Source organism: Cygnus olor, chromosome 4 (assembly GCF_009769625.2).
Source record: "Cygnus olor isolate bCygOlo1 chromosome 4, bCygOlo1.pri.v2, whole genome shotgun sequence".
Classification (NCBI taxonomy): Eukaryota; Metazoa; Chordata; class Aves; order Anseriformes; family Anatidae; genus Cygnus; species Cygnus olor.
Genome location: NC_049172.1, coordinates 5,364,487 through 5,388,560, shown reverse-complemented (window position 1 = coordinate 5,388,560; position 24,074 = coordinate 5,364,487). Strand labels below are relative to the sequence as shown.

The 24,074-nt window shown below is 37.9% G+C and overlaps 2 protein-coding genes across 2 annotated transcripts in view; one reads left to right on the top strand and one right to left on the bottom strand.

The window, feature by feature from the left end:
• Nucleotides 1-5,945, top strand: part of AIMP1 (aminoacyl tRNA synthetase complex interacting multifunctional protein 1) — a 35,440-nt gene extending 29,495 nt beyond the window's left edge. The window contains exon 7 of the mRNA XM_040555856.1: nt 4,717-5,945. Within this exon, the coding sequence (XP_040411790.1) occupies nt 4,717-4,883 (167 nt within the window). The 3' untranslated portion in view covers nt 4,884-5,945. The remainder of the gene's footprint in view (nt 1-4,716) is intronic.
• Nucleotides 5,946-6,448: 503 nt separating this feature from the next.
• On the bottom strand, nt 6,449-11,637 carry GIMD1 (GIMAP family P-loop NTPase domain containing 1). Its single transcript, XM_040555857.1, has one exon. It carries the CDS (start codon nt 10,225-10,227, stop codon nt 9,820-9,822), a length of 408 nt encoding a protein of 135 aa, XP_040411791.1. The 5' UTR covers nt 10,228-11,637; the 3' UTR covers nt 6,449-9,819.
• Nucleotides 11,638-24,074: the final 12,437 nt, after the last annotated feature.

The following is a 24,074-nucleotide window of genomic DNA, read 5'->3' as shown; positions in this document are numbered from 1 at the left end:
TAAATACATGTGTGAATACGTATATGTGTATGTGTGCATATGTTTACACATTTCTCAGGATTGAAAATGTTGCTTGTATATACATACATAATTTTGGTTGGCATGTGATTAAGGAAGCAATGGTCTATTCAGGTGTTTTGGAAATGGGGAAGAAAGCTCAGATTTCCGTGATTTAATGCTGTGATTGAAAATACTTGATAAGAATACTGCTTTTAAAAGGCTATCAGTCTTGCAGCATTTCTCATTTTCAGTTTTCTGTTTTAAAAATGCACCAAACTTGCTAGCTGAGATGGGGTATTGGTAAGATGGATGTATGCAATGCATACTAAAATCTGAAAGGCTTCAGCAATTGCAATGGCTAAGCTGAAGGAATATTTGTGACCTCTAATTTTTCATCACATATCTGTGAGTAAAGTTAGATCAAATGGTAAGTGTGTGTCCTCTATTACATGCAAGGATCCACTCATACTACTCTGTTGTTGTAGAAATGGGCATGCAAGAGACATCATCAAACTGCAGAGTAAACCCTGTTAGTAGCTTAGACCTGCAAAATAATGGAAAAGGCAGCCTGGGTGTGTGTGTTTTGAGGGATGGAGGGTGACTTTTTTTTTTTTGTCTAAGACATATCCTTACTCTAAATTTATGTCTCAAGTAACTTCACATAGCTGGCATTTGAAAATCATGTAAGACCTGCTAGTGGTGCTATTCTGTTATCCAGCATATTTATTCTTGCACATCAGGACTAATGAGGTAGATTTTATCAAAATAATAAAACTGACTCTGTTGTTCAAGTTGCAAAAAGCTTTTCCGAGAAAAATACAATTATAGGAACATTTGTTTTACAATCATTGCCAGATGTATAAGATACACTGAAATTCTGTTGACATTTTGATTCTTAAAAAGATGTAGAGTATGCTAAAGGTGGTGTAAAAGTTGTACTTTAGTTCTAAAGTTATAACCTGTAGCCTGTGGTTATAAGGTTTTGTACGCTTCACAGCCATTTCCTTCTGACAGGGAGCCAAAGACTTGGAGCTTTGGTAAGTGCCAAATGAAGGCTTTTACAATCTATCTGAAAAGCATATGTATCCAAGGCTACGGATTGTAGTCTGAAATATGGCAGCTGTTTCCTAATTAATAAATAGTTGCTCACAAACATTAGCATGTATGAGCTGGAAGGGAGTCATGGACTTTGAAACCATACCTTATGCTTAACAGTACAGAGTAAAGCGATATATCTCCTAGAATTCCTATAGCAAACAGGAAGAAAAGCTAGAGTAACTCACTGAGAAAAAATGTAAAGCACTGTCTTTTAAAGAAAATGCTTTCGTCCTCAACTGTTGGTCTTTAGCAGACATGACTTATAATGAGGTAACTGGCACATGGTGGCATGCAACATGGATGGGATCTTGTGTGTATTTATAATCTAACAGCAATAGAGCAGGGCAAACTTTAAGAATGAATTTACATGCAAGAGCTTAACAGGGTACAAATTAAAACTGATGCAATTTTAGGATTTTGACTGTTTTTTTCTGTCAAAATATTCATCAAATACAAGCTGATTTTCCACGTTGATTTTTAGCTAAGCAAACAGTATCTTGCTTCAACCTCATTAAAACAAGTTGATCATTTTTCTGAAGAAACTTGAGAGTTTTCTTAGAATAATTTTCAGTATTTTAGGTGAAGAAAGATTTGCTAAAGAATGCGTTTGTCTGGAGGACCACCTGTTCACTTAACGTCGTTGCATTTTAAGGGAACTTTAACACCATTTCATACTCTAATATATGAATCTTCAAGATATATTGGGCTTTTTTTTGTATTAAGAACTTTATCAAATTTATATCCAACTTCCATGAGAAAGATCTGATTCATAAGCCATAGAAAAATTATTCCTTCATGTCTGTAAATATACCCTCCCACACAGTAATTGCTGTGAGACAGCAATTAACTGGAGTTTTCACAGCTAACTGAGAAATCTTCTTTCTAGTAGCAGTCTAATTGATGCCATGACAAAATTCTTAAATGCGAAAACGCCACAGGAACCACAAGTCTAGTATGTAAATTATTTGATTTAATACTAGTTCTGGTTTAAGAATTTTTGACATTTTGGTCAATACCTAGCTCTTCAAAGAAAAAAAGTGCTAAGACTGCACTTCAGTGGTTGGTTTGTATTTAACAGATTTCTTTAATCAAAGCTTTGGTGTATGGGTGCTTTCCTTCAGTTGCGTAGTTATATTCCATGGTGGGCATTGTGGTATTAACTTTTCATAAAGTCTTTTCATAGTTACTGAGCTGTTACAGAATGGAGAGGTTTCTTGCTTATTATGAGAATTTCTTCTGTAATACTTAAACTGTTAGACTGAATTACATATTTAACAAAAATTGGGACCTTTTATTTGTTTCTTTTTATGTAGAGTGGGAAGCTTGTTAAACCACTACAAGTTTGAATTCATTTTTAAAAGTCCTTCTAAAGAATATTTTCTGAGGGGAAAATGTAATGAGGGGAAAGCTTAGGAAAATACACAGCTTAAAACTCTGGTAGTATTTTAAATTGGTGCCTATGCTAATCTGAGTTCACCACAGATCCCAAGAGAGTTGAAATGGGATTGAAAAGAAACTTATTAGCATCCAAAATGTGTTTTTTATAATAAAAGTCAGGTTTTGTTCTTACTGGGAAAAAAAATAATCACTTGTTTTTTATTTTTGAGGAGGGGGGAAGAAATGCACAATGGATCATTTAACATTCTGTTTAATGATTTTATTAATTTGTATGCATTCACTTGGTCTAAATCCAAGTCTGTCTCTGTGAACTTAAGTATTGAGTAGGATTTCAGTTTCTTTGAAAATGCACAATTGGCTCCAAGTGATTAGGTTATTAATGGTATTGCTGTTTTTCTTTTAAATATTAAGTACACTGCAGTTGTGAAATAACTTGACTACGTTACTGAATCCTGCTCTGGCAACCCTAGCCTGCTTAACACAGAAGTCTGGCCTGGTACGCTTCTCTTGCACAGTTGCAGATGTAGAAGCTACAGAAGTTAGACCTGTCTACAGGCTGAAATAACTTAATATTGCAAGAACTGAGAATGTGAGTAGACTGAATTACTGGAAACATTTAAAAGAAGAAAATAAGGCAGGTTGGAATGAGAGTAGTTTACTTACTCATGCTGGTCAGTCAGTCAAGAATACACCAAGCAGTAATAACTCATCCAACTACTAGAAACATAACTTGTGCTATAAACCTACAGGGCTTTTTTTCTTCCTGAGCTTTTGGGGACATTGAGTAGTGGAAGATGCGAGTACTTTACATTCTGCTCACATAGAGAACTTTTCATTTTGCGTTTAGGAACTTCCTGCTCCCCTGAGAGGATCTCAGGGAAGATCTGTTTGCCAGGATTTGTTGTTTGAGTCTTGTTTTCTTTAGAGGTTTCAATTATGTGGGCCGAATGATACCAGCATTGCACACCTATCTTTTAGCAAGTAAAAATACATGCACAGTATCAACAGGTTATAGATAGTATGCCACCCCCTTCAGCATTTAAATGTGTTCCGATTATATTTGAAACAAGTCTTGGGGTCTTCCTTTGTACTGCTTGTGTATTACACACAAGAGGTTAAGAGTACCCAACAGCATTATGAGTAAATTAACTTTTTTAAATGAAATCATGCTTTTGTGTAAAAGGATCTGTATTGTATTAAAATTCAGAAATGAAATTTGCTTGACCTTTGATTGGAAAATAAATGGTACAGTGAATTGGTTGTCTTGCTTAATCTAGATTATATTGGCAGGCAGCAGTTTTTTCAGTATAAATATTTACCACAGGGGATCTCATTTACCGTAGTTGTTTCGTTCCTATATTTTGGATTTTATGCCCATTTATTAAAAAACGGGAAGAAATATTTGACTCTGGAATACTTCACTTTTCTGAGTAATGAGTTTGTATTTTAAAATATTACTAAAAGAACCCTTTTCTGTAGTCATTAGAAATTTTTAAATAGATTTCCTAATGTAGTTAGGCTGTCCCCCTGTAGGAGATCAATAGTTTACCATGGTATACACATGGAAACAGAGGTGATTTACAGAGACTAAGGCCAAAATTGCTGAGATACAAGTTGGCCCTTAATGTTACTGTTATTTTATGCACCAGAGCTGATCCCTAAATGGTACAAAAAGTAACAGAAAAACGTTGAAACTTGGGGCTAAAATTATATGTCAGTATCCTAGTTTTGGACTATTCTTGTCTGTTCCATATTTCTCACCTATAAAGGCAAAATAAAATTCTAAAAATTCAGTAATTCTTAAACTTAAGATACTCACAAAGACGCAGCTTAAGTAATATATTGCTCTATGGTATCCTATGGTCCACATCTATTTAATTCTTAGAAATCCTTTTGCTTTTAGGTAGTGTTTGTAAACTAACAACCAGCAATAGTTTGATTTCTTTGTTTTTGACAATAGTAGTAGTCTGTTACTTATGCTTTTTTCCCTGAAAGCCCATCATTTTCAGAGAGGATCTGGAGACATTTCCTAGACAGTCCCTAATTAAGATTAAAGTTTCCATTTTGGGACTCGCAGGTAATTTTTTTTCCCTTAAAAGTTTGTACAAAGATACTATGTGAGCTTTCACAAATGCATATTTATGCACATGTGCATAAATAGAACACTTGCTCTGTCTTCTGTATTGTGTGCTATTAGTTTTATTCGTTGTTTTGAAACAGGAGATCCTGAGAAGGAACTTAATCCCAAGAAGAAGATGTGGGAGCAAATCCAACCTGATCTTCATACCAATGACCAGTGTGTTGCTACGTACAAAGGAGTTCCATTTGAAGTGAAAGGCAAAGGTGTCTGCAGGGCAGCGACCATGGCAAACAGCGGAATTAAATAAGTGGTTATTAGCCTGTTCAGATGTTGAAATGGAAAGTAACGAGAGCACAATAAAAACATCAATATATAACCCCTCTGAAATGCATGGCTAATATGTTTTTTTGTTTGATTCCTCTTCCAGAGATACAGAATGTTCTGCCTGTAATACTTTAACAATTCACTCATTCTCCATATTTACTGTCCTTGAGGTTGTGTTCTCAGCAGTCAGTAACCACACAGTGTTCAAGACTTAATTGCCAAAGCTTGTTCATGTTAGAACTGAAGGCTGGCAAGCATCTTCTCTAGACAGCTGAAAGTTTTAGAGGATCCGTGAAGCACGAGCATCTCAATAAGGAAAACTTTCTGCCGTGTTCCTTGTGTGGTAACCTCAATTCAAGAGGTACAGCATGAGCAGTTGGTCAGTGAAGACCATAATTAGTTTCATTCTTCTTGTCTTTCAGAGGTTTCCCTCCTCTCAAGAATTTTTCAGATATGTTATAAACTTCTGCAAATTTTGGTTTTGGATGTGTCATCTGAGCTGTCTGTGGGCAGTTGTAATGGGAATATAAAACTCTGTCCCTTTAGGCCCTAGTACAAACACATCGACATACATCAAATATGTTGTTTTACTATATTAGCTCATTTCATCTTTTCTAACTGGATAGTTCCAAATGACAGATAATACTACAAAAGAATGGCCAAACCATGTTAGACAAATACCCCCCCAAAAAAAAGTTTCCAATGCCTGAAACACATATAAAATGAATTTATTTCTTGTTTTAATGTATCTTTGAGTAATATTTTATACAGAATATGCTTTGGTTTTAATAGAAATGGCTTCTTCAGGTTTTACCATTTGAATTACTCCATAATACATAATGAGCAGTCAGAACTGCTATGGGAAAATCCTCAAATTACTCCTTTTAATTCTTGCCTTTCAATACTCTGAAGTAACCATTTTAGATCAATTCACAATTAAACCTTTTAAGCAACTATTTAGAGGTAATTACATGTTTGAGCATATACTATTTAATTAACTGTCTACAGCCTAACTACTCAAAGAGCACTCTTCTAACCACTGAAATAAAAACAAAAACAAAAAAACTTACCGAACCTGAATTTCACAGGCTTTGAACTTCATTCCGTAAGCTGGGAGATGAAAACAAAATGATGATGATACAAAATTGAAAGGAGCAGGCACAAAAGAAAAGATGAACAGGTTTCTTTTTTGGATGCGTTTTGTATGTGCCTATACACTTAACTGTGCTAATTTTCTATGCATCTGGGAATACGCGGTAGTAATTAGCACATTTTAAATGTGCTGAATAGCATTAGGCATATGGGAACTATTTTAACTGCTTTGTAAACTACGTATCTGATAATATCCTATTAAACAATATTATTGAAGTTGAAAATCTCAGTTCTAATTATTCTTGAATCAAGGTAAGGAAATAACTTTGCAGTAGATAAATCTTAATTTTTAATATTGGAAAACTTTTTACAGACACCGGATTTCAGAGGAGCTTCTGAAAGCTCCAAAAATTGAGCAGAGAAGTTCCTTTATTCCTTACAGCCTGAACTCATGCATTTTTGCTTTCTCTTTTTCTCCAGATCTGTTTTATATGAACTGCAATATACAATCAGATGTAGCATAAAATCTTACTCCTCACTGTGTGCATATTAGGTATTAGCACTATTAGTATATTAGCTACATTTACATACATAACATGTTAGCACTAGTTTGGTCTGATCGTGTGATTGAAGCTAGGATTCTGGATGCAGTAGTGTGAGGTACTCTATGAAAGGCATGTAGTTTGGGAATCTAAAGAGATATTTCCAACCGTATGTTCAAAGATATTTGGTGTGGAATGGTATTGCATGTGAAATGTTCCAATTGCTGGCTTTTCTACTGTTTTATTTCCATTAAATGTTATAAACTATAGAGAATAGACACGAGTACCCGAAAGCTAATTTTATTCTTTGCTGTGTTTAAATAGAAGCACTTGATAATTATTCTGTCTTATAAAATTCAAGAGCTTTCTAAAGACAATAGTTCTTTCCTCTTTAATTATGCTCTTTTGGCTGTCTAGAAAAACATATTTGTGCTGCACTGAGCTCAATAGGGACAACAGGGTACTTGAGGCACTGCGCAGATATGCTTCCTCACTGAATCCAGCTTCTTTTGCCTTGTCTGCATGAGTGAGTAAAACCGCAGTGAAATCCTTCCATGTGGGACCCAGAAGTTCCTGTAATGAAAAACGAATCTCAAATAGATATATTTTCCTGTTCACTTTACCCAATCCCACCTCATATACTTATGTATTAACAGACCAGAATATGTTCTTTTCCTGGCAATAATCCAGTTCATGCTATTTGAGTTGTTGAAATTTCATGGGGATTTGACCATTGAAGAACATGATGTCCCCTTCTAGTGGAAATACGTGGTCGTGCAGTGCTAGCAGTTCTTTGTTCTCCTGCTACAGGTGTTAATAGAGTTAAAAAGTGTATGTATGTAAATAAGGAAAATGGTGGTTTAGCTACAGCACACATCAGCATAAATAACACGTAAAATTCAAGTAGTTTATAGCAATTTCTACATATCTATATTTCTAATTCTATTTGTAGAAGCTCTTTGGAAAAATTTTTATAAATCACCTTGCATTGAAGAAATAAATGACTCATTTTTATATAACACTAATTTCAGTAACAGCTTTATCCCCTAAAACTGAGCTGTTCTCAACAATTCAGAAAAAAAACACAAATCAAATGCACCAACTTGAATGACAGCTGGAGAGTTTGTCTTTAACTATGGTGGTTCATCTGATGGAGGGGAATGGAGAACACGTTTTTTTGTTAATGTGAAATAAAGTAATATGAATAAGAGATTGGGCTTTACAAATTAAATAAAATTACAATTTTAGAGCACTCATGCTAACTCCTGTGTGTGTAAAAAAGAAGCTTACTTCAGTAACAGAGGTCACTTTGCATTGATCTCAATAACTCTGTAGCCTAGGTGTCCAAGTATATACAGGTACTTTAAAGGACACCATTGCATTCCTAAGATAAACAGGGAATTGGGGTGGAGGAGGAACAACACAAGGTATATTGATAGTCATTAATCTATTTTAGATATTAGGAATGAAAAAAATTAAACTCTTGCAAAATAGATGCTTACTGTATTTTGGTGTAAGTTTTCTTAGGAAGGGTTGAAGGTATAGGTTTTAGGGAGAGAGGTTAGTGCCTTGATTTTCTGTGTACTCAGATGAACTGGTGCTAACATTAATTCTGAAATCAAAATCTACCACTTTCCTAATTCATTAGAATATCAAAATAGAAATCTGAAGAGATTTAAATTCTAATAGTCTTCTATATGAATTACTGATATACCATCCTTAATATGTGAAGGATTATTGTGAGAACTGAATGCTAAAGGTAGTCCTTATGGTAATTTATTCTTGCAGTGACATACTGAAATACAACGATTATTGTTTGTATTCCCAGCACTCAGACAGCTGCCCAGCCCTATTTGTTAGTGGCTGATGAAATCATAGCACCTGGTGTTTTAAGGAGTTAATAACTAAAATAATCTGACAGTCACTTACAATCACAAAACAGAAGTAAGTGTCGCTTTCTCACTGTTTTATAACATGCTTTATTTCATTTCCAGTGGGGGGTTTTGTAGCTCCATTAAAGGAGAAGGGTATCCTGGCATCTCTTAAACTTTTAATGCCCACATGGACTTGATCCAAAACAATCTCAAGGTGATTTTTCATTAGCTTAAAGTAAAAATATTAGAGAAAAATTCTGAGTCCTCTTAAGTATTTTGAAGTACAGAGGAATGGGAGAACTGAATAAAGAAAAAGGGTAATGCTGAGAACAAATATATATGTAATCTGGCAATGAGTAAAAGTGCTGTGAAAATTTAACAACTAACTCTCAAACTACTAGGAAAGTGAGTAGTAGTCTAGCAGTACAGAGTAATCAGGAGGAAAGTGAGAACAACTTGAACTTGTGTGTGTATATATATTTTTAGGCAATGTCGTTACTGCAGGTGATAACGCTTGATGCACCAGGAATTCCCTTTCAGTCTTAAAGATTTTTAGAAAGTTAATTTGTGTAAGATAGATGGGAAGTGTAATACACAGACTTTGACAATGATTGAAAGCCTTGTTTTTTTGTAACTCGTATAAACAAACCTCCTTGATCTGATCAGGTAGATAAACTGAGCAATATCCCTTTGGTCTCCTTTTCAATGAAGTATATGCATGGTAATTAAAACATTTCCACAGAAAAGAAAGCCATTCCATTTCAGTGTCTTTTCCTCCCACTTATCTTACCTACTTCCAAAAATTTTCTCCCCCAGAGGAGAAATTGAAAATACTTGCTTCAAGCCAGTTATGCTAGAAATTTTCCTTACCTAGAGTAAATTTAGGGTAACTGTCTAGTTATTTTCTCTTGAACAGACACAGCAGTAATAACAGTGCAGGACAGAGCTGAGTATCCTTGTCCTAGGTCAGTCAGATTTCCTGCGTGATTTTGGACCTGTCATTTTCTGCTTTGGGCTGTGTGCTGTCCTATACAGAGTGCAGAAGAGTAAGGTAACCAGACCTTTGCTACATATAATATTTCTCTTTAACAAGCTAGATCTGTCATAGTAAACCTTTAACTGATTTCTGAGAGAGAAGCTTGCTTTGATAGGTAAATTTAATTTCTAAATCCTGTTGTGCTGAGTCCAAGTACAGCAGACAGCAGTTCTTCCCTCTCTTCTCGGGTTTAGTGTGTTAAGTGTAGCTATGGTTTACAGTGTTGAATTGGGAATGGTGTATATTTCAAATAGGGGATTGGAAAATGTTCCTGTTCTCAGCTGCACTTCTCTAACTTACTTCTGCAGTGAACTCTTCCATAGCTATTTTCAGCCACAGACAGAGTCTGCATTGTGGGCAGAGGCTTCTACCTATTTACTTATTTGTTACCTGGATGAACTGAATTGTGTGATCGTTTTCATCCGGACACAGAGGCAGGTCAGCCCTCAGGACCAGAAGAGCTAGATGCAGGCCTTCCTCCCTGAAGTGGTGAGCCAGGGCTGATCGCACCGTCTCTCTCACCCACTCCTTGCTCAGGCTGCTGTGGGGGTAGCCTGGAGTGTCAAGTACTCGAACACGGAGAGCGAGCTCGCAGCCATTCCGTCGTGTAATCCCCGAAATGCGGCAGCTGCTGCGCAGGCTGCAGCATGTAGTCACAGAGCTGGGGGAGAGCTGGCTTTCAAAGTCATCACTGCCTAGCAGTCTGTTCCCAGCAGCACTTTTGCCAGTCTGAGTTCTTCCAAGGACAACAAGGTTGATTGTCATCTCGTTGCTGTCTGCCATTGTCTATGCTTTTAGCCACAAACCTGTCATTAAGTGAAGAACGAATAACAGGAGCTGTTTCAGACAACTTTAAAAACAGTCCAGCAAAAATGGCAAAATTTGGTGTCTTTTGAGTGTCCTTCACTGCCTGAAATGTCTAAATGAGTACTGTTGATAGACATTCAATACACCACACGCATACCTCTGATCCAAGGACACGTCTTTGTACTTCTCCAGTTTGCTGCTCGGAAAAAATGAGACTCCCTGGTAGCTCCCACAGCTAGCAGCACAGCCTGATGGGCTGTCCTCCTATGCTGGTGGAGACTGAGGAACTGGGAAAGAGTCACATCTGTGGAGATTTAGGAACAAATAAAGCAGATAAATTTAAGGAGAGGAAACAAACAAGGGAGGGAGAGCAGGAGCTGAGAAACAACCATGGAAAACAGTGTTGTGGGAGAATATTTTATGAAAAGGAGGAAAATTAGGGGAGGAAGAAGTGACAAATGTGGGCTGCTGATAGTAGGTGACTGTTTCAAGAAGTAAATCTTTACACGCTTTTAAGAGGGGAAAAAAAAGGGTGGTATGGAAAAAGTAGCTTTTAAAGGAGCACTTTTTCCACACTAGAGAGCAGCTTAGAATACGTCTTTCATCAGCTGATACTAAAGCTGTAAGAGACAATAATTCAAAAGAGCTTTATGTTACAGGTAAATGAATATTGGAAGTATGTCTTAGTGAAGAAAGAAGGGCTGAAATAGCTAATGTTGCAGATTATAACTCCAGGTCAAATTAAAACTTAGGAAATCTATACAGTCTTTACAGCACAGTGGGAAAGAAAAATGTAAGCTAGTGGATAGAGAGGAGAGATGAGTAAGTATTGTTTCCAGTTAATATAACTGTTCATAAATAAGCCATCTCATTTTCTTCTTTTCTGTAATCCAGTGTCCAAAGGGGTTTGATGCACATTAATTGTCTCAGAGGAATATTGGTTGATTAAGTTCAGAGATGTTTCAGATGGAAAAGCAATTAGTAAGTAAGCAGCTGATTTCAAGCTATCAGTGACACCTGAATTTAAAGTTTTTGTATTTCTTTATTTTTATTTTTTAATGTACTGTGTTTATGTACTCAGATTGTGGGTAACTTCACAGTGGAATTGTCTGCATTTAATTTTAGATTTTTGCATATGCAGTTCAGGCTTTCTCCTTTATATCAAATCCATGCCCAAATCAGTCTTTTGAAATAAATTCAGTACAAAGCCAAACATGCAAGATCTATTATGTTAACATTACTTTTGTTACAGACAACACTGAGTTCTGTACATGATCTTCCTTACAGAATTCACGGTGAGCTTTTTGTGAATTTTTCCATGATCCATTTCCTTTTTTTTTCTTAAGAATACCTACCTATTCCCTTTAAAAAAGACACCTTATGAAATGGTCGTCATCAGTTATTCATCAGTCTAGATGGGTATTGTATTCATTTTTCGTAACATAATAATATGATATGGAGGACATGAATTCATGTATTTCTTTTTTTTTCCCCCAGTCATAACCAAAGATTTTTGTTCTTTTTTTTTTTTTTCCTATATGCAGTCTATACTCAAATGCTTCGTTTAAATTCATGGTATGTAGCTTACCTTATATTCCCTGAAATTCTTCCTTCATTGTCTTATAATCCATGTGTGCTGTGTAAAAAAGACGTTCATACTTGAACTTTGAAACTAACAGCAGCAACGTACCATGCTGAAACTGTTACGTACACATTAATCTGGTTAATCTATTACTGATAGATCCTCATTCAATTGGATATATTTGGTCTGCACTTGATAGTGTCTATTGAATTTTTGCAAGTTAGATGCAAATGTGGATTTTGCAATCACTTTATTGATTATATGAAGTTGGTATTTTTTCAAGTTACTTAAGTTCTACCAGCAGTATAATGTGAGTGGCAATGGAGGTACTGGATTACTTTCAGTGTTGCGTGTTCTTGAATGCGTGTTCATATATGCATGTCATGAGTATATGCAATTTCTTTTATTCTTACAATTAATTGATAACCACAATATTTTCAAAGCGCCGTGTAAACCTTATGCAGATATAAGGCAGTTTGCCTAACAAAGATGGATTAAGATAATCCCAAAATGCATAAAACTACAGAAATCATGTATGAATCAGGAAGAAATCAGAATGCTTGCACCAGTGCCAGTAATGTGCATTCACTGTTAGCTAGATAGCTTTGATCGTGTGATTTGCTTGATAAGTTTGTCTTGCAAGCATCATTCTTTGCCATACTGTAATAGTATTAAAACCAAAGGTAAAATCATCTTACAGAAAAGACCTATCACTTGCTTATTTTTGCCACAAGTGGGTAAGCGACTAATTTGAACTTGTGTGCCATAGTAGGAAGTAAATCTACATGCGTGCTTTAATGTCTGGATTCTGGTAACAGAACAAAAAGGTGAAGTAAGTCTGCTTGTCCGTTCACAAGGAAAGGTTTAGCTATACCTCCCCTGTGACCATAAATCCCAGGTGGGTGGAGGCATATGTTTACTCCAATAATCTGGAAATCTGAGAACAAGAGTCTGGTACGTAGGCTGCCTGTGGTGGGAGGAAAAGAGGAGGGTGCTTTCTAGAGCCCTGTCCTGCTAGGGACATCGTCATCCAAAATGTAGCTCTATTTGGGAGCTCAGATGTATTGGTTTACCCCAATACCAGGCTGCTCCTGCCTGCAGCACTGAGGTGAAGACTTCAGTTCCTCTGGAAGCCTCTTGTGTCCCAGTGTGGTGCCACAAACACAGCCAGTGCTTTGGCAGAAGGTAGGAGCTAATGGTGCCTTCACAGCCTCCTTGTGTAAATTCACATTATTCGTCATTCACGAGTTCATCATTCGTGTTGCTTGGCTCTCAACAGCTGTGCAGCAATTTTGTTGCTGTATTTTTTTAAGAGCACGTAGCATGTCAGTTACCTTTAGATAGCTCCCTGCTCTTGGGCCTGCCTGTTCTGGTGGGAGGTGAGACATTCAATCTTTTCTTGTGTTGTATACGTAGCTGAGGCACGTACTGTTAGTTTCTACCATGAAAAGCCTTGAAGGTCAACACCATGCAGATTGTGTACAAATCGAGTCCTGCGCAGGCCTTATCTCTTCATATGTTTATATATATAAGGTGTACAGCAAGGTTTCTTTATCAGTTAGTGGATAGGGGTGACACTTGAAAAGCAAAACAGTAGGTCAGTAAGACTGGATATTGTGAAGATAAAATCCAGATGCTTCACTTTAATTTGCCTTGAAGTCTTGCCTTTGGTTAAATCATCACAGTCCAGCTCTGCACCTTTTGTTGGACTGTTCCTATGCATAGTAATGCCTCTCGTTAGATCTGAGGCAGTATGTGTCCTAGCAGTTGCATCCAGCTGAACCTGTAGCCTGCCAGGGAAAGGGCATGTAGCCTGCCAGCTGTGCATGGACAGGGATTCAAAATATCAAGAAAGCTAGAATCACAGAAGCAGTGAAGTGGTGTGTGCAAAATACAGCTTGCCCAGCTGTGGGCAGAACGGGGCTCTTGCACTGGCAAAATGGCTATAAAATTTAGAGCACTGTAAAAAAGGCAATGTTTAAATGCTATTTAAAACTTAGCTAAGCACTCTTCCCAACAACAGCAACAACAACAACAAACACATTTTTTCCAATATTGTTAATATTGTTATGAGTGTAGCATAGTCTGAGTTGGGACACATCTGGAAGGTCTTATGTCAGCATGGACAGGGGATTTTAAGAAGTCATCTTCAGGGGAGGATAGGATGGAAAAAATCAAACTGATTTATATGACACTTGCTTAGGCTCCTTGAAGTACATGGAAGGAATCCTCCCCAAGGTGGCAGTATCAGCCTGCTCCACAGGTACTGTAAAACTCAGCTGGGGTCCCCTTGCTCTGAAGTCCAATGCTGAAATGAAATACCAGGTCAGAAATGGGCTAAATCATTAGAAGATACAGAATAATTGTAGGGGCCTTCAAACATCTAAAATAACAAAGATGTAAGAAGCATTTTTCTCTCCTTTGTCACAAAAAACACCTTTATATTCGTATAATAAGAATATTTATATTTTTCTATATACATGTATATAGAAAAAAATACAGCACAAGATCTTAATGAGTTTGAACAGCAGTAACACAAGGTAGCAGTTAAGAAATTAGAAGTTTTATTTGCTGTCCCTTACATGATTCTTTTTCTAATACAGAACTTTGTTTTCCCTAGCTTTTGAGTTTAGTTGGTGACATTTGTCATGGGGCTGTGAATATGAGATCTTAGAGTCTCCTGTCAGAATATGAATTTGCAAAGAGCAAGTACGGAGTGTAACATAATTGCACTTGATGCTTTTTAGCACTACTCACTGCCTGTGGGTAAGCTATTGTTTGGTTTCCTTTGTGTTTTTAAGACTTAGTTTTTCTCTTTGCCATTTTAAAAATAAAACTGAGCCTATTATGGATTGGCAGGCAAGAAGGCTTCCTGTAATTGATGAATGAGTCTTGTACTGCTCCCATAGAAATGCCAAGCAAGTCTAATAAGGGATTGCCAAGAATTGAAGGAATTAAGGACCCTAATCCAATTGAAAATAACTGGAGTTTGGGTGTGCAACTTCTCCAGTTTTTGAAAAAACAATGATAATTTGCAAGTGGCTATTGGATTTATATATATTTACAGAGTTAGCTAGAGTTGCAATGAGTTGCAAATCACATTACCCTGTCAGCTGCTGTTGTATTCCTGTGATCACCCAGTTGGTCTACAAGCACCCCGAGCAAGCTTCCACCCTGCCTTTTAGTGTATTCCAAGCAGGCTCCATCTTCTAAACTGAAATGCTATAGGTTCTCTTTAGGCACATGACATCCCTCACCATGTGTCTCCCTTCAGTTCCCACGCCTTCCCATCCCTTACAGCTTCTTTTCCTATGTGGGCTCTTATTTGGGCCCAAGATGATGCCATAATAAGTAATTTAAGATGTGCTTTGATGAAGTTCTCTTAGAGAAAACCCAGTGAGGCCATTTGATGGATTGCCACACACAGAGGCAGGCTTTTAGCCTTCCCAAACAACATTAGAAATCCAGGAAGGTATGCAGTCCATGTAGTTGGGGATTTCAGTTCCGGTAGACACGTAATTTCAAAGGAAAGCCACACAAGTCACTGCTGAGACAAAGATAGGACAGACTAATGGTTCTGTATTCCTTTTGGACTGCATTCACAATGACATCTGTACTGATCCTAAATGAATGCACTTGGAATATACACTGTTACCTTAAAAGAGTCTTTTTTTTTTTCCTTTGCTTAATCCTATCCTTATTCTCGGTATTTTGCAGTAAGCAATCATCAGCAACCTACAAGATCATGTTTCTCTTTGCAGTATAGGCGGTGTGTAGTTTATGTGCAAGTGGATTGATCTTGCCAGGAAGAAATGAGATGGGCTATAGCTGCAGACTAACTACACCTGTACAATTGCAGAACTAGCTCCTCAGGTTCCCACTGTACTCCTTACAGTGGCATATAGGGTCATGGCAAATACAGTCGGCAGAAAGGCAGAACAAGGGCCTGCCTTGCATTTAGGAGGAGATTGAGTGGAACTGTCAGCACAGTGAAAGCATCTGCCAGAAGTTGTTTTTCTGCTTTCCCACTGGATCACCAGGATCCACAGGATAACCCTTTCATTCATCCCCTGCAAAAACCTTCGTACTAGAAGCTGGTGTTTTTGACATGCTGATCTGGTGTCTCTGCTGTGGAAGTATTGTCTCTGCTTAGTTGGCAGGAATGATGTTCTTCGAAGCACTTGGCTTCAGAGTGCTGCTCTGTAACAAGGCACAGGAGCACGTTCTCTTCTTGTTTCCTCTTAGTATGGTTTGGTATGACATGGCTTTTCAAAAGGCGGGGGGATGTGTTGTACAATGGGGCAAGTCACACTGCAACAGGCCTCCAATTTCAAATGCTCTTACTTATTCCCACCTTCTCTGGTTTAACTAACAACTTTCTCCATGGCACCATATATATTTTTTTTAATATAGAAAGAATGTTTTTAATATACCTTACTGTGTTATATTGTCTTTTAAGCAGATTACTTAGAGATATTTAAGCTGTCTTGTTTTCACCCATGTTTCCAGGATACATTTTCTATAGTATAAAGGTTGGATGTAAGTTGCTAGTGCACAGGATTGGCCATAGGACTATGCAGCAAGGCTGACATGTTTGTCTCTGTTCACTGCTCCACATGAAATAGACAAAATGGCCAAAGCAAATAAGAGGTGATGCTATAATTAAGACTATATGTGTATAAATAACAGTAAATGAAATCTGATTAAATCATAAGCTGTTGATTTTAAAGGCAGATACTTGAGAAAGAAGCAATATCCAGAAAGCATGAAAATACAGACTTAAGAATCCTGTTTCCCTGACACGCACTTATCTGGATGAAGTCTGTGACTGGCTGCATACATCATCTTCTGTATTGACAACCCAAGTCAGAGCACCATACTCATTCACTTTCTTGTGATTAGTCTCAAATTCATCCTCATAAGTAAAAGCATTTTGCCCCTCTGTTGTATGTCCTGTGAATGGAGAAAATTCATGGAAGCTCAGGAAACCTGGATCTGGCTACTGGTTTTGTAGCTCTCACTCCATTATTCGGAGAAGCTGCACAATTTCTCAGTTTCCTCATCTAAATAGCAGAGGGAGTGTTCACTTCTTTTGACAGTACATAGTGGGATTGATTTACCTGTAGGCAACAGATTTCTGTAGGGCAATAACAGCATTGATCACAATAATAATAATAAAAAAAAGTATTATCGTTATTGCAAAGTCTTCACTAGGGACACAGATAACTTGAGACTTACTTGCCAAAAATATTCCCACAATGCTGGAAAGGTTATAACCGTTGTAACCCCAATAACCACAGAAGCTGCACCTATACACAGTGATGGCTTGGTCCCACTGCTACTCATATGCACTCTAATCCTTAAGTGGTTTTTCATAGGATGTAAGGCATACAGAGCATATAAAGTTACTACTTAAGAATGTAAAAATGATACTTTTCTACTCAATAACATATCCGTGTGTATTCAGGACAGCTTTAGTTACTTCATTTCTTATTTTCCAGGCTTTTTAGGGTATAAAGATACAACACATGTTGAGGACTTCTCTTAAAATACCTAATACCAAACAACATAATATTTTTTTATACTCTGATTATGGTTCTTTCTTGTCTTCTGTCTATATACATGTGCTTTAGGGGCAAACTGCTCAGTTGCAAGGGTTGTTTCTTAAAAGTACAAGTTTAAGAAACTGGAATACCAACTGAAAGTACTACTACCCTTTCTTATTTCTGATAATCATGATGGCTTTTGAACATCAAGCCTGAACAGATGCTTTTTATATTCTAAAAAATTTGAAACAAGCCGAGTCTGAGGGTATCTTCTGATATATTTCGTGATGTCAAAGCACTGAATGCGTAATGTCAGTATTATGCTGTAAAAGTTGTTCTACAAGCCATTGGGGCTTGCTCTAGCAATGCAGTTGTTTAGGAAAGTGTAATTGCTGTTTCTGGTTTATGAAAGCTCTGAATAGTTTGTAGGGGAGTGCAAGGTATGTGGTTATAAAGCTGGTGTGTGGATTAGGACTGTGAGCCCCAGACTCTTTAACTCATTTTTAGGCCTTGAAGTGTGATAGACTTGTAGATATAGATTTATAGATTAAGATAGATCTTATTCGGTGGCTGGAAATCTGCCTGTTTAATATAAAATACAGAAATGCATCAGTGCTTGCTCTCCTGAAGGTGGCTTTGTAGGTATAGAGAAGAAAAATAAAACCGTATGGAAACATTACCAACCTGAAACTCAGACTCAGTAAGCACTGAAGCCTTCTGCAGAGCATCTACAGATGTAAAGAGTCAACACTGGCACATGGAAAATGTGAACCTGGTTCCTTGTTGTGTCTTACCTCGTTAAGACACCAAAATTTAATGACTGGCAATCATATAGGGTGTTAATGACATGTGAAGAAACAAATAGGAACTAGAATAAAGTTTTCAGAAGTCAGTTTACATTGTTTGTTGCTGACTTTGAGGTTTGGAAATAGCCTCTGCAAATTCAGGGAACACACTCTGCTCCTTAAGGTCTGCAAGACTTTGAGACCTTGTCCTCTCTCCTCTACTCTGCCTCTATACTTCAGCTGTTTTCTTCTCTGTGTCTTTCCAGCCAGGAGCAGCTGGGTACAGCTTCCATCCATTCAGTTCCTTAGTTGACAGCAGCCTCTGTGCCCCAAAGATTGCTTGTTTTTCCTCCTGTATCCGATATCTGGCATCCTGGAAAAAGCTGTTTCTTGCCAGCACTTCCAGTTCTGATGCAAGCCTGGCCCCCCTCTAAAAATGAGGGTAACTGGGGGCTGAAGAGCAGGCTGATGATTGTGGCCTTACTCACACTCTGTCAGGCTCATGGACTGATAATGTAATTTAGAATAAAAGCATTTTCTCTTGGTTTTTATCCAAGTTCTAAGTCCCCGGTGTATTTTATTATACGATGCACTGAACTGTGTGACGAGTTTAAAACGTGTCGTGCTGTGGCTAAGTTCTGTGGGAGAGATGAGACTTTTCCATTTCTAGCCCAACGCAAATGAAACATGGCCAGTGGAAGTCTAGCTAAAATTTGTTGTCATGCAACGTTTAATATGCCTTTTATCAGAACAGAGGCGTGCAGGACCCGGCAGTACATAAACAACAGCCATGTAGCAGGGACTAAATGCTGACTCCCAGTATGGCAACAAAGGTTTCTGCGTGGCAGTTAAGTGAACCAACAACAAGAAATTGGAGTTTCAAGTGCAGTTTATTTTTTCCAATTAAAAACTAATGCAGTGAGCTGATGTTTTCACATCAGATTGCTCATCGTTCAAACTCTGCTTGCCCATTATCATCAGTTAATATTTTATAAAACCTTTTTCAGTCAGCACAATATCATTTATGGGCTCTGAAGAGCAAACGAGCACTAACTCCTAGTCTACACCCACAGCTCTTTTTTAGAAATCATATTTGTCTCAAATGAGAGAACAGCTTTACTTAAAAACAACACTAAAAACTAATGTGGGAATGAGAACTTACAGCTCTCAGCATTTACGTAACCTCACAAGACCCAATTTGTCTTAATTTATAATCTTGCTGTACGGAGAAACACATTTTTGTTTTTCTGTTTCAAATTTGAATAACTGGATGCTTGTATATACACTGCACTTGGGCAGGAGGTGTGCTGCCTTTAACATGTTTTAACATGATCCGCGTCTCCAGTTCCTTCCTCTTATCTTCTTTTGGGTGTTATTTTGTGACAAGTGTGGGACTTTAAACTGGTTTTGACGGTTCTTACTCTAGCAAAAGGATAAATCCATCCTGATTCAAGGAAGTACTCTCTTTAGCACATATACAACTTGGATTCAGTGGCTAAATTATCAGTTCCCTTAGAAAAGACCAGCTCCTGACAGTCTGATCCTGTGCTTCCTGAGGGGTCACTGAAAGCCTGTAGTCATGTCCTATGAAATGCATGCTAAATGCATGCTTCAGTCATTCAGTAAGGGCTCTAAGCACAGCAATATTTTAGTATTTTATGGTAGGAATAGATAAAATAGGCACTTTTTTTCTTCCAAAATGGTAAGAAATAGCTTCTTAAAACTGCAGCTCTTAACTTGCCATAAGCACCAGAGTTCAACTGGCAGCATGTGGGGCCGACAGGCTTTGTAAGTGGATGTACCAAGAAGGGCAGACATCCACCCCTGCATGCTGAGAAAGCATGGAAAAATAGAGAAGAAGTTTTTATTAAAAAAAAGAAAGGGGGGGAATGGGGGGGGGGGGGGGTCTGTTTAGTAGATGGGAGGTTCAGTAGCTGCATGAAATATGAACTCTATATCATGTATGTTTTTTTACTCAGTCCACAACATTTGGCATGCTATCTTATTACACATGATAATCACTGTTATGGAAGACTTAGCTTATGGACCCTGGCAGCTGAAGAGAGGAGTTATGCAGATGACTTCACACTGTTTAGAATTTCTGCATTTGGGGAATATTACAGAATTGCTAACAAATTAGTCCTTTTTAATTGTAGTGGCATGTATTTTATTTCCTGTCCCAGCATGCCCATGCTTATTCATAGCACACCAAAAGAATTGCAGTTTTTTTTTTCTTTTGAATGCAAACAGCATGAAGAAAGATGGTTTTCTAGACATCAAAGATAATGAAGTCAAAATGACCAGCAAACAACAGAAATCTGAATATTGGCCTGTTTTATACCTTTAATGATAACAAGACCAGCTATTACTGAAAACAGAGGAAAAAGGGGAGAGGGGCCTTGCCCACAGTTTGTATTTATAAAGGACAACAAGTTGGCTGAAAAATTGTAATCGGGACTACAAAGTGGTGAAATTAGCATTTTTGGATCTCAGTACAAGGATGATGTGGTAATTTAGACAATAGTTTGGATAAGACGTTGGGTACTTCAGTCTGTTCTTGCACAGAGTGACTTCCGTAGTGTTTCACCTCTCAGATCTCTCTCCGTAACCTTACTGAAACACAAATTTAGACATGCAAGTCACTTAGCTGCAGCGGTGCCTCCAGTGAAGCACAGCAAACCAGCATTTTAGAGTAGGAAGTTAAATATATCACAGGAAACTCTGAGAGACTGTAAAGGCAGAGGGTAATGTCTTACGTGGGATGGGAATGGGGCATACCAGCTGTCTGTTAGCTAAAATGTTGTTTCAGCCTGCTTTTGTTGTGCCCTCTTGACAAATACTGGTTTAACCAGTATGGGGAGAAAAAAAAAGTTGGTGGGGGGGAACATGCCCAATCTGAAAGGGAAGACTACTGACACTTGTACAGGCCCAGGAGAAAAGGACAAAGCGTTGCACTAGTGCAGAAAAGGCACCACAAAGTAGGGCAGAAGCTGTGAACTAAAAGTTGAGGTTGGACTGGGTGATGCAGGAGAATGGTTGGTTGGTTTATTGTTTGGAGGAGTCTAATCTGAGTCTAAAGAACATATCATAGTGATGAAATAGACTTAGTGAAACAAATAGTAAGATCGTACAGCTTTGCCAAAGTTCCTGTGCAAGTTAAAATTAACACATTTGGGGTTTTTTTGGAAACCTTATAAAACCCTTGTGTCTATATGCATCTGATGCATCAGGAATGTAAATCCAGACTATATGCAAGACTGGGAAAGGGGATTGTGCAGCTGCTGATGGGTCTCTCTGAAAACGAACATTGGTCTTGGGACAAAAAGCAGCTGGATCTTCTGAGGCTTAGGACAAGAGTATCACAGAGGGATACTTCAAGCAGGCTGCTCCTTTGTTGCCTTGCCCCCTAGATGACAGCTCTAATTTCCAGAAGCGTTCAGCATCCAAGAATTCTCATTTGAGTCAGTAGGAAAGGGCAAGTGTTGCAGTTTTGAGTTAGGATTATAAATGTAAGTGCTTAAACATGGATGTAACAAGCTTTCCAAGTCCTTAAAAAAAATTGTCAATTTTATACCAATTTTATACTGGTCACAGATAACAGCACAGTCTCTGGGCTTTGGATAACGGCTGCAGCTCCAGCAAATCCTGCATCGTCACTTTTGGAAGGCTTTGCAGGAGTGTTTCAAAGAGGAGGCTTGATCTAAGAGTGAAAGTCTGCATGTTTACAGGAACTCTGATCCAGCTTCCACTGGCATCGATAGGAATTTTAGCACCGAATTTGTTGGTTTCTCATCCAAATCGTGCAGTTTTTATCCTTTTCTTGGGCATTCATTTTTTCGTTTCTTTGGCAAGGTCCCAGATATAAGCATATAATGGCGACCAAACTGTCTCTTTCTACCTCTTTCCCGGATCTGTCCGTCTCTTTTGAGTTTATCTTGAACCTTGTAGACTCTGTAGTTTGCAGCTTTTCAGATTCACTGACTGAAAAGAGTGTAGAAAGAGTTTCAAGCACAAAACCATAATTGTGAAAGCAGCTTAAGAATACTGAGCAGGCTTTAATATGTGGAGGTATTAACGAGAACAAAAACAGGATGGAGGACTTGTGTGTAGGCACTGTTAAGCTTAACCTAGAAAAAAGCGAATATATTGCTCACGCATTGAGCCACTAGAACATGACAATGGTAAAATGCCATTAGGACTAGTTAGATTTACATGAATAACAGTAACTCATGACTCATGCAAATGCAGCAGATCAGATTTCTCTCTGCTGTACCCCAGGACAACTCTGTTGGCTTCGTTCATTCAAACTACAACAGTGCTCTTTTGGTTGGGTGTGCTTATAAATCATTTGAGTTACGCTGGTTAAAACTGAAATAACATTGATGTAAGCGGGACCTTTCACTTCAAATTGAGATGGCAAAATATGTTCAGCCTCTTGAGAGGAAATGACAATGAGGTATGGCATACTAAAGGAAAGCTGAGCATTGTAACTCTTGGGATCCCATTGAGAAGCTCTTTGTAAGGCCATAGCCTCTCACTTCATATTTTCCAGTGTCCAGACTGACTTTAATTCTGTTCAAAAGAAGGACACTCAGACTTTTATTTTTTCTGCAAGTTTGCATTCTCCTTTCTCTCACTTTCACAAAGAATGTTACCTCAGAAACATTAAATGGGAAACATGTGCTTCAGGGTTAATGGTATTGCTGCTTTGTAAGGTCAGCTCCAAAGTCTCAACATAAAGGCTTTGTTAATCTAAAGTGAAATAAAAGCAGCTGTCATAAAGCATGTGATATATAAACTCTCATTTAAAGTTGTATTATATTTCTCTTATTATTTTTAATAGTCTGAATTGAGAGAGAGAAAAATATTTATTGAAAGGATAAAAAGCAACACTTCTCTAAATGGCCCTCTTCAAGGAAGGGGAGACGAGCATTTTCTCACTCGTAGAAAGACGCAATTGTTAGGTGCCTTTTTGCCCCCAGTACTCATTTCTCCCAGGTCATGCGTTTTGTGTACAAAAGAACAAGGAGTGACGATGTTCTGTAATGGAGCATAGCAGGTAAGATATAGCAATTTCAGAGCTTTTTCAAGAAAGAACATTTTTCTCCTCTTTCATTAAGTTCTTGTTCTGTCCCTTCCAGTCAGGGATTTAATTTTGGTTGGTGGTGCCAAGGAAAGGCATTCTTCCATGCCCCTGCTTTATTCGAGAGTTGCAGTTGAGGTTACACAAAATCAAGTGGTGCTGTTTGTGTCCTGAGGCTTCTGTGTGTCAATGGGTACTGGTTTTCTTAGCAAATTTAAGTTGCCTTTGTCTTCTACAGACTTCTCTGTTGCCTACCTTGTATCTCGTTAAGACTAATGCAATTGATGACATTGAATCCGTGCTAAAAATGGTCATTTGCTGTGTTGGAACAACTTCAGATGTTTCACCTTGAGGCCCAAAGGTTTGCATCGCAGAAGTTTCATTTCGGATATGCGATGGGGGAAAGGCAGTGGCCTTTCTGGGTTGCTTGACAGACAGCTGCAGCTGTGAAATCCCGAGATTCCTACCTGCCAGAACAGGGAGCCAGTAGTTGCTAGATCTGAACGCTCATCCTGATGTTTTTCATTTGGGGATTGTACAACTTGTAAGATACACGATGTTCCGGTTATGCATAGATATCAAGGGAAAAGTTGCTTCTTTTTTAGAACTGCGGGTCAGTGTGTGTGTCTGATTCTTCTCACTGAAAATCCTTTTGGAAAGGTGTGTATTAAAAGCAGGATCCTCAGACATAACTTGAAGGCCAAACTACTTCGGAAAGAAACTGAAGGTTCTTGACAAAGGTAAACTGTGAAACTTAAAACAAACTGTGCATGAAAGCGTTGTTTATGCACTTTTTCTGATGATCATTTGGCCACATTAAATGTCAT

Excerpts from the sequence above, each read along its gene's own strand:
- GIMD1 (XM_040555857.1), bottom strand. The coding sequence starts at position 10,227 with ATGGCAGACAGCAACGAGATGACAATCAACCTTGTTGTCCTTGGAAGA.